At 40.2% G+C, this 10,000-nt stretch overlaps 1 protein-coding gene and 1 long non-coding RNA gene across 11 annotated transcripts in view; one reads left to right on the forward strand and one right to left on the reverse strand.

The window, feature by feature from the left end:
* Window positions 1-10,000, forward strand: part of LOC125634947 (uncharacterized) — a 193,325-nt gene that overhangs the window by 118,758 nt on the left and 64,567 nt on the right. The window lies entirely within an intron of this gene.
* Window positions 1-10,000, reverse strand: part of PROX1 (prospero homeobox 1) — a 56,802-nt gene that overhangs the window by 34,771 nt on the left and 12,031 nt on the right. For all 10 annotated transcript variants that reach the window (XM_075127085.1, XM_075127091.1, XM_075127090.1 and 7 more), the window contains exons 2-3: window positions 8,753-10,000; window positions 1,454-1,559 (exon numbers count right to left, since the gene is read on the reverse strand). The exon at window positions 8,753-10,000 is cut by the window's right edge and continues 543 nt beyond it. In XM_075127085.1, the coding sequence (XP_074983186.1) occupies window positions 1,454-1,559; window positions 8,753-10,000 (1,354 nt within the window). The remainder of the gene's footprint in view (window positions 1-1,453; window positions 1,560-8,752) is intronic.

Genomic DNA, 10,000 nt, shown 5'->3' on the forward strand with positions numbered 1-10,000 from the left:
TAATAAAAAGACTCTTAGCAATACTGTCTATAGTAATATCTACTGGAGAAGACTCGTTCTAGCACCGTTACAGGATTCCCTTAAGCAGTACTCTGCCAACGCTGCATCTGGTTCCAGTGGCTCTTTGGTGCTGAGTCATTTGAATTGCTCCCTCAGATTTTTCCATACCAGGTGGAACCACTCTCAGAGCAAACCCTTCACTTGGCCCGCTGTGTGATTCACAGCCTTTTTTGTGTTTAATGATTCTTGACCAGCCATTTAGGCTAGTAAGTGCCTGCATTGCTTTTTTTATGCTGTTACCATCCGCCCAAAGCATGGCACTGAATGAGAAGAAATGTGTTTTCAACTCTGAGTGCACAGAAGGGGTAGGGGGGAGGCAGAGGAACCCACCAAGATGTTCAGCTTGATGTGACATTAGATGAAAGCTAACAGGAATGGGGGAGGGGGAAAGGACCCTTTAATAAAGTGAAGAGAATTGCCCTACTCGTTCATTCTTAAAACTGGGCCAAATCACAAACTTGGGAGCCAATTTTCCAATAAGATAGAAAAAACCCCATAAACATGTAGATAGTTAAAATAAGGACTTGTGTAAATTGTTAAGGGGGGGAATGTAACAAACTAATTTAAGCTAATGTAATGTTTATAAAGTTACTTAGATAATAACACCATGTGTGCCATTATAATCATTAAAACCCAATCTATAGTTAAAAAAAAAAACCTTAGATTAACACAAAATCAAGTTGATGTGAAGGAACAATTACTTTTAGGGGAAAAAATCAGGAGGTCCTAATATTCTGTAGAATGAGGGAGGATGCAGCTGTACGTCGACAGCTTTCATATCCTCATTTGAATAATGTGGCCTGAATCTGTCACTTTATTCATCCTCCTTATGCTCAGTGTACTCTGCATCAACAACAAATTAAGTTGTAAATAAGAGACAATCATCACTTTTGTTTTTAAGCAGTTGCTGCATGAAGAATTTCAATGTACTGTTTCTTTTTGACAGAAAGAAAGGGATTCTACAGTGTGCTTATGTAAGCACAAATATGAGGAAACCGACCGAAATGAAACAATTAGGGAGCACTTGAGAACTGCTCCAAAAATGTTCTTGGAAGTACATTTATGCCACCAGCAGAAATTTCTTTTTCAGAGGATCCACACATGTAAAACTGTGTCATCCAACTGTATTAAATATTCTTATTTTGCTTTGAAGCTTCAGACTTTTGGTTAAAAAGAAACCAACAACCAAAACCAAAACCCAACCTCCTTCCCTTCAGACATGGGCCCCAAGTACACCTCAGTAGAAAAAGTCAAGTGAATAATGATCAGGTGTAATCTCTAGTAGTGAAATTAGAATTAATTGTCATTTACCTTTAATGTGTTAGAGTGATACATTTTCACCACAAAAATGCAAACATGCAATAAGGAGGGGGAAAAAAGTTTTTTTTCCTACCTTTACATCTGAGAAGTAGGTTTTCAGCATATTGGAACTTGGGTACCGGGTGTAAAAGAACATGAGCTTGGCCTTTTTCAAGTGATTGGGTGACAGACCTTCCTGCATGTAGGATTGAATTAGTCAAGGAAAATGCTTTGCTTGAGAATAAAAGCTGGTTCTGAATATACATGGTTAGCAAAGTACTCCTTCGAGAACTGTTCTGTAAGGACTGACTGACAAATTGTTAACATTCAATTTGCAGCTCTTTAGAACTGTAATTATCTGCAAAAAAACTACATGAGATATGTGAGGATACATAATATATACTGTCTCTCAGTTCATTCTTGGTGTTGGTGGCAGGAATTTTTCAGGTTTAAGGTTTGTGTACCATATGCATGTTCACTTGTTGCTAAGGAAACAAATGCATGAAGCATGTGCCGCAAAAAAACTTATCACAAGATTTTTCTTTCTTGTGCAATTCCAATTCAGTGTATTTTTCTCCCAGCACTGAGCAGTTTGTTTCATGTGCATTAGCATTATATGATATAATCAGAGGAGCTTTATGATTCTGAGCAATGTTTCATGCAAGTAACATATTTTACCTTTTTTCTTTAATGTCAATATAATTCAGTATCTTCAGTTACTCTGTCTAATCCTGTTATTCCTTTGCCTCAATTACTGGCTTTCTAATGAAAGCTAAATTTCTTTTATAAAGAAACCTCTGTAGTTAAAAATATATATCTATATTGTCTGGTTCTGATTTACACAGTTAACTCCTCAGAGAATCAAACTGTTTTTGGGGCTAACTAATCAATAAGTGTGGGTTAGCAGATCAATAAATGGTCACTTACCCTATAAGGACGCCTATTTATCCTGGAAACATCATTACCTTTTAGATCTGTAAACAGAAGCAACTAAAACAGTTCCCAAGGGAATGTGAATCTAACCATAACAATCTAGGCTTTCTGATTTTCCCCCAGCTTCTTGGCACTCTTTTGTGTGCTGTGTGCTAGGACGGCTTTGGTCACATCTGTGCCGCAGGCTGGCCCTGCCATTTCCTCAGCAAATTAATGGCTTTATAATTTATCAGAAATGAAGATGCACGTGGAGAAAATCAATGTGGCCCCCACAAGGTCAATTGAGGGTCCTTCCCAGAAGCTTCTCTGAGGACTGTTTTTCCTAAAGACATTCAACGAAAATTTCACTATTTCACACCTTATGGTGGAGAAAGGTCAAACAAGTTCACAGCTATTCTGCAGTGGAGGTGCCTTCACCTTACAGAGCTGATAACACCAGAGAACAAAATGAATAGCTCCAGATCTCAAAGTGAGAAGTTCAAAGAAATATATGCCGATAGGCAACAGACTATTTAGGATTGTTCTGTTAACAGAATATCTTTTCTCGATCTACTGAATTGAGTCAAAACATGCTTATTTATTCATGTATTATTCATACATGCAGATGCAGTTGTAGAAAGAGAAGGCTCATTTTTAGACTGAAAAATGTCACTTTTTTTTTAAAATAGCCACTGAAAATAGCTTAAAAACCTCTTCATTTACAAAAAATGCACTGAAAACAGCTCAACTGAACTTGTGTTTTGTTTTAGATGCTTAATGATTACAAAGAAGATAATTTATGACTGACATACTTCTTGTGCCAAGAGAAGAGTTGAAAGAACCTCCAGTTACCTCCATTAAACTGATAGAGAAGTCTAAAAGAGCATTACACTCTGCAGTGCCATCTGTCAAAACGCATAAGTGAAATAATAGTAGCAAGCTGTCACCTATTGCTTAGTGATAAGAGTTTTAGACAAGTCAGAACTTCTACACCAGAAATCCATTTAGTTATATGATTCCACAGGAGGACGGTGCCCAACCAACCAGCGCTTCAATAAATAAAAGAAAAATCCTAAGTCTCCTTAATTTATAATTCCCCTGAAGCAGATAATATCTTGATATCATGTTTGGCATTTGGTCCGTTTCAATGGAAGCTAAGATATGAACTTAAACTCTTCCCAAGCTTCAGTATTCACTGGATTTAAGCATATTATACAGTTGTTTTAAGTATTTTGATTCACTTCGTATTTAGGATTTTTCCTTATTTTTCTGTAATAATGCTAGAGGATATTGATATGGAATAAAACACATATTGAAAGATGTTCTAAAACTCAAATCCCCAGAAGTCCACTTTTAAAATGAGAATTACGCTTTCCTGTTAAGCACTTGGGATTCTTAAAGTGAAATCTAGCATACTATAATCTTTATGTCTTGTTCCTAAGATTAAGGTTATATTGTGATACAAGATAGATCTCTAATAAACTATTAAAAATAGTTAATGAAGCACTTAAGAGCCAACTCTTAGATAACCCATTGCTATTTCAGTGTAAAACTGAACTGACCAATTGGTTAATTTCCCTTTTAAGTGCTTGTGCTGAAAAGCAACTGTTCTTCCAAGAAAGCACTAGCTGTTTCCAGGATACTTACACACGCACAATGACTCATGATGGAATAGATTCAGTAAACATACAGCTGTACTGAACACGAGCTAAGCCCCATTCAAGGCCAGGAAAGAAAATGAGCACAAATAAATATTAAGGAGGTAAAAGGAAAGGGGGGGGGAGGGTGCCGAATGGAACGCAAACAAGCTCTGTCTCAGCAGCTCATGTGGCTTGCCTCAATTCTCTTAGCCATAGCTTTGTGAAGACAGATGACATTCAATTCTATGTGTAATGCAAAATAGACAATAACTGCTGAAACTTGAGCCAGCTGCCAGGTGTAAAAAAAAGAAAGAAAGAAAGAAAGAAATGATAAATCCATAAATTAATGAAAGACATCTGCTCAGGAACATAAAAGATCAGAGAAACAGTGTACTGCAGCTGAGCCTAAAGCAGTGTTCAAACAACCTGAGTCTGAGGGTTGTGTGTTTACAAAGTACAATATAGCCTTACCTAAAACAGCAGCCGCCAAAAGGCAAATGTAAGAACTAGGAAGTGGGGATGAGGGAAGGAAATGTATGTACACTCTCTGTGTGTTTTAACTTAAACTACATGTAGACTCTTGCACCTCATTTTGTGCCAAAAAGCAAATGGGCTTAATCCACCGAGTAACTACTGTCTTCTACTAAAATATTTTTATGTGATGAAAACCTTGTGTTCCTCTCACTTTCACCTCAAATTCCTGAAAATGTTCTATTAGGCTTTTGTACCATATACTGGTATTGAATGAGGAGAAAGGAGCAGGAATCTGCCACTTCAGGTAAAATATCTGTAGTTGTAAGGCCAAATTGCTGCTTAAATTACACAACGGTTGCTTTTTTCAGCATACCTCTAAATTGCTAGGAATATTTCTGCCCATCTTGAAGAACCTTGAAAGAAGAAACTGGACTGAAAGTATACTGGCATTTCCCAGGTTTTCGCAACACCACAGAGTTATCCAGCTTGCTATGCAATTGCTCACTTTTTTAAAAAAAAGTTTAATTAGTTTAATTCTGGTCAGATATAGTAACTTCTCATTTCAAAATGTGGCAATTCACTAATTGTAGCTTTCACATATTGGACTGAGAAACTCGCCCCAGTTGGATTGGAATTCTATTTAAAAATTAAGGATTTAAAAAAAGTTTCACTAACATTATTAAAATCTTCCTTCGGTGGAGAAAATGCTGAACATCGGCACCTGTGCAGATGTCTTAACGGCACCAAAGAAACGACTGTCGTGCTTCAGTTTGATATATGCAAATGTTTTGGGGCTGAACAAGGCTATTTTTCTTGAGATGCAAAGAGGGTGCATGACAAGGATGATCATGCAGAAAAACAATCGGCTGTCTGTTTCTTTTAGCATTTGAATAAAACTTAATATTTGATTAAACAGATTAGTTTGCAAAGATATAGAATACATTCATGACCAAGATATGAACTCACCGTGCAGGTGCATCTTATCTTGTTTCGCAGAATACGCAAACGTTAACCATTTCCTTGCACAATTCAAGAAGGCTGGTAATGATCAGGTGCATTTTACAAATGTAAGTTTAAAAAAACAACAACGAAAAGGACTGGTTCGGGGTTTCAGCCTACTACTAAAACCTGAACTTGGCTGTATCTGTTGGTCTTATGTTCTTATCCTGGCTGTATTGTCCAGAGAAACAGATGTTGCTTTCTGTTCTGAAGGAAAAACTGCCCCTCTTAAGAAACATATTCTTTATATATGCACATTGAACCATGTGAAACAAAGGGGCCAAAACAAAGTCTACTACAAACAAACCTCCATACTCTCTCCCATATGCCTTCACCTAAAATAAACTATAGGCTGCATGGACAAATGGGCAGTTGCTAGAAAAATATCACCACAGTAGAGTTGTATACTGGCGTGCACACTTCTGTGTAGCGGGTATTTAAGAATCTAGCAGCTTTTCAAATATATTTGTATCCAGGCTGCAATAATGACTAACTGGGAGAGTCAGAGTGTCGGCATAGTGTCAAGGGAATAGGGTGTGTGGGGAGAAGGGAAAGCGGCACCCACATTAATATTCAGTTTCCTCACTGGCTCGAGAGGAGGCTGCACACCTTCTCCATCAGAAGTAACATGCTGCGATAATGGCTGCCAGTGAGAGAAAGGAACATGATGTGAGGGGGGGAGACACTGTCGCAGAAAGAGGGGAAGGCAGAAAACAAACAGGACAACAGAAACAGCACAAGTTCCAAAAATACTGAGTTGCACTAGAATAATAAATAGAGTGGGTCATAGCCAAAGGAAAGACTAACCGCTTACACACACACACACACACACAGGTTTTTCCTTTTCAGTCCCCCTTTGAAGAAGTGAAAGATTTTTCATTCTTCTTTCCAGGAGGAAAAGAAAGCTACTTTTATTTAAAATAAAGTAATATGCCACCACGTTGTTAGTCGGCAATTACATAGTTACCGAATTTTGCCCTCAGCTGCACAACCGGGGCTCCTGTTGACTTCAATATAAGCTGCTCTGAGTGCATCAGAAGGCAGTATTTGGAGGAAGGAAGGTTTTCTTTACCTGAATTAGTAATTTTTTTAGTGTTTATGGAAGATTCTAGCCTTAAACTGAAATCCATTTTTAAATTCACACAGAGGATACTGAATGGACAATGACACTGCACCTTTCCCTCAATGACAGTGCACCCCCAGCAATGGGCATGAAATCCAACTTGAAGAGATCACCTCCATGGGATAAGAGGCTACTTCAGTCTCCATTCCAATTCATGCTTTCGCCTTTAAAGGTTTGTCTACACAGCATTTAAACACCCGTGGCTGGCCTTGGTCAGCTGACTTGGACTCATGTGGCTCGGTCTGCAAGGCTGTAAAATTGCAGTGCAGACATTCAGGCTTAAGCTAAAGCTCTGGGGACCCCTGGGGCGGGGAGAATCCCAGAACCTAGGCTCCAGCCCAAGCCCAAATGTCTACACCCACAGCCCAGCCTGAGTCAGTCGACCTGGGCCAGCTGCGGCTGTGCCGCAGGTCTTGTATTCCAGTGTAGACATACCCTCTGACTGCCAACATAGTTTCCATTTGTGGTGCTTTCAAAATGTGAACACTGGCCCTCTAGGACCTGGACTGAGATCAGCAACACATTTCACGTAGGCCAGCAAATAGTCATTAGACGGCAAAAACTTTTGATAATACCAACCCAGGCTGGATTTGAACCAGTGACCTACTGGTGAAGGGTTCTTTGGGCCTGAACCCACACACCCTGTCTCATGTCCGTAGTCCTTTTAAGTCAAATTGGACAATTCATATGCGTGAGGACTACTCACATGAATAAGAGTTTGCAGGATCAGGCCTTGAATTCCTGCAATTAATTTGCTGAGGAGCCCTTGCCCTTAAAAAAAAAAAAGGTGTTTACAATTAATCTAATCAATCGAAATTATTAACCACAAAAAGAAACTCATTGATAATACAGGCATATACCTGGCACCTGCCTCCACTGCTATTATTGGTAAAAGCACTATTATTACTCAAGGATGGGTATGGTCCTTCAGTTATGATTGCCTTCATCAACTTGGAAAGGAAATTAACTATAGCTAAGATTCTATACTTGTGTGATTGCCTTCTGGAGAGGTCTTACCATAGGTATAAAATATAATTGTATCCTTTATTGAAAGTCCTCAATTTAGCATTGGGAAAATATCATATTTTATCCGCATTTAGTCATTTAAAAAATAAATAAAATCTTCTGACCATACCAGAACACACATTACAGGAAGGGGGAAGAGGGAGAGAGGGGAAGGAGTGTAATTGCTCCAAAAAAATTCCCAAAAGGACTAGTTTACAGAAAATGTATATGGAAATAGCTGGATATGCCTAAATATAAGCCTGAGCTGGAGCTAAAAAGTTATTTAAACAAAAAAAAAAAAAGGGGGGGGGAGGGAAATGTCCTGTAAATGTAATACAGCTGAAGTTTTATATCTAACTGTGCTCTCTAGCTTTCCAAAATAATTTGCTTTGTGTATGTTAGGACAAAAGATTTCTGTGTACGGCTGAACAGAGGTTAATCATGCATAGCAGGCAGCTGCACAAGGGCTGAGGAACAGACCTCTGGGTGGAGGAAAGAAGTTGATGCAGCTTGAATACATCAGTACCTGTATCTTTTGTGTTTTGTTTGTTTACTCACTTGAGAGCTGAACTGAAGATTTACAACCAACCAAGCGTTTGTTCTTTGTGAGAGTCGGGAACGACACTGTTAAAATGGGTCGGGCTTACTTTGGCTTTAATAGGGAGAAAAAAAATCATTTGGAAGGTTAAGTGTTTTCAGCAGGGAGACACTGCTGAACAAGACATCCCATTTCCCCCCATAATAAAGGGCCCAGTTGCGGAGCCCGTATCTTTGTGAGCACTTACTCATGCAAGTATTGCTATTTACTGCAGTGGGACTACCTGGGGTGGGGGTGGGGGGAAGAGCTCACCAACAGGAGAAAAGGTTGCACACAGCTGGGCCCTGAAGCCTCTCTTACTTTCTGTCATAATTGAAGCAAAGGTTTTACGGGGGGAGAGGAAGGAATCTCTTTAAAGTTCTCCCTGAAAATAGGCCAAGCAGGTGATATAGGGAAAGAGCAGAACGTTCTGGCTGAAGCAGCGCTGTTCATTACCTGATACTTTATGTAATCACTACTCTTACAAGTCCTTGGCTACTCCTTCTTAGGATGTCCTATTACCAGAAATACTCTGCACAAAAGCATTGCATACAATATGTATGCAGTGAAGTTTGTCTTAAATTACCCAACGAAAGAGGAAAGCAAACTTGCACAGATTGGGCCTGGTATTGCAACCGATTATATTTTTTTTTAGAAAAGGATATTGCACTTCCCGAGTAAGGTGAGATTTCAGACATATCTTGTAGGTCACCACACTCAGACTTTATGAGAGACAAAGAGAGGCCTTCAGCTGTGCTGGGAGGGTGTGCTGGTGAACAAGGATGGTGATTCATATGGTGCGACGACATCTTGGTCCTCAGACTCGTGGTTTCCCTAGTTAAGTCTAAGGATTCTGGGGAGGCTCTATCTTTCCCTGGAAAGGAGGCAGATGGAGCACCTAAGGGATTCTGAAATGGGTATGCCATGAGGGGAAGCGGAAAGGGATGGCGGAAAGAAGATGTGGTGAAGCCCGTGGTAGCCGAGAGTGGAGACTGATGCAGAGAAGCGTGATGGCCACCAGGCGGTGGGGCAGATGCAGATTGGTCAGATGAGTTTTTGCGAACCACGAGTGGAAGTGCTTCTGTTTGGTCTGTGGAATTAGGCATCTGCACATTGCTGAATGTATCTAGCGGGTTTGGAATGATGACGTCACCGAAGCACTGCAGACGCTGGTTTGTGGTATGGAAGTTGTGGTTTTCCCCGTTAACTGCAAATCTTGCTTGAGGGATTTGAAGAGGTGGAAAGACCTGAGGAAGCTGGCGGGAGGGCTTGGATGAGAAAACTTTAACCACTGTGTCCACAACTTGTGACATGGCAGTGTTCAGTTCCTGTTTCAAGGTCTCAGCCAAATGTTTGCCTTCTGGATGGAAAGAGTTTGGCCTGTGCTCTTTTTCCTTAGGGCCTTCTCTTTTAGGCTTATTTTCGGCTATTTCTTGTTCCCTGATCAGGGCTCTTGCACGATCAATGAACTGCCCTGGGTCTAACTCACACATTTCATTATCTGACCTGCCAAGAGAATCCCTTGCTCTAGCATCCATGATTTCTGAACGCATGCTGTCTTCAGACAGGTTACCATCTTCATCATTTTCGGAATCAGTGCTGTCATAGATTTGGTAGAACTTTTCCTGCAGCTGGCGCAGCTGTTTCTGCATGTCCTCCAGCTGCTGTTTCAGCTGTCTGCGCTCCTCTCGCTTCTGTTCTTTTCGAGCTGAAACCAGCTGCTGGAAACTCTGTTGCTGCTGTTGAGGCAGCTTTTGCTTGCGTTTGTTTTCTCTGTAGCTTTCTCGGGGACTTACAGACTGCGGAGCCATCTCTCTTTCATTTTCATTGCCCCTTAATGCCACACTGGGGGAATGGCTCATACCCCGAATTATATTCTCAACCCGGGCGCGCTTAGCTCTCAGGTGCTCG

Source organism: Caretta caretta, chromosome 3, assembly GCF_965140235.1.
Source record: "Caretta caretta isolate rCarCar2 chromosome 3, rCarCar1.hap1, whole genome shotgun sequence".
NCBI classification, from domain to species: domain Eukaryota; kingdom Metazoa; phylum Chordata; order Testudines; family Cheloniidae; genus Caretta; species Caretta caretta.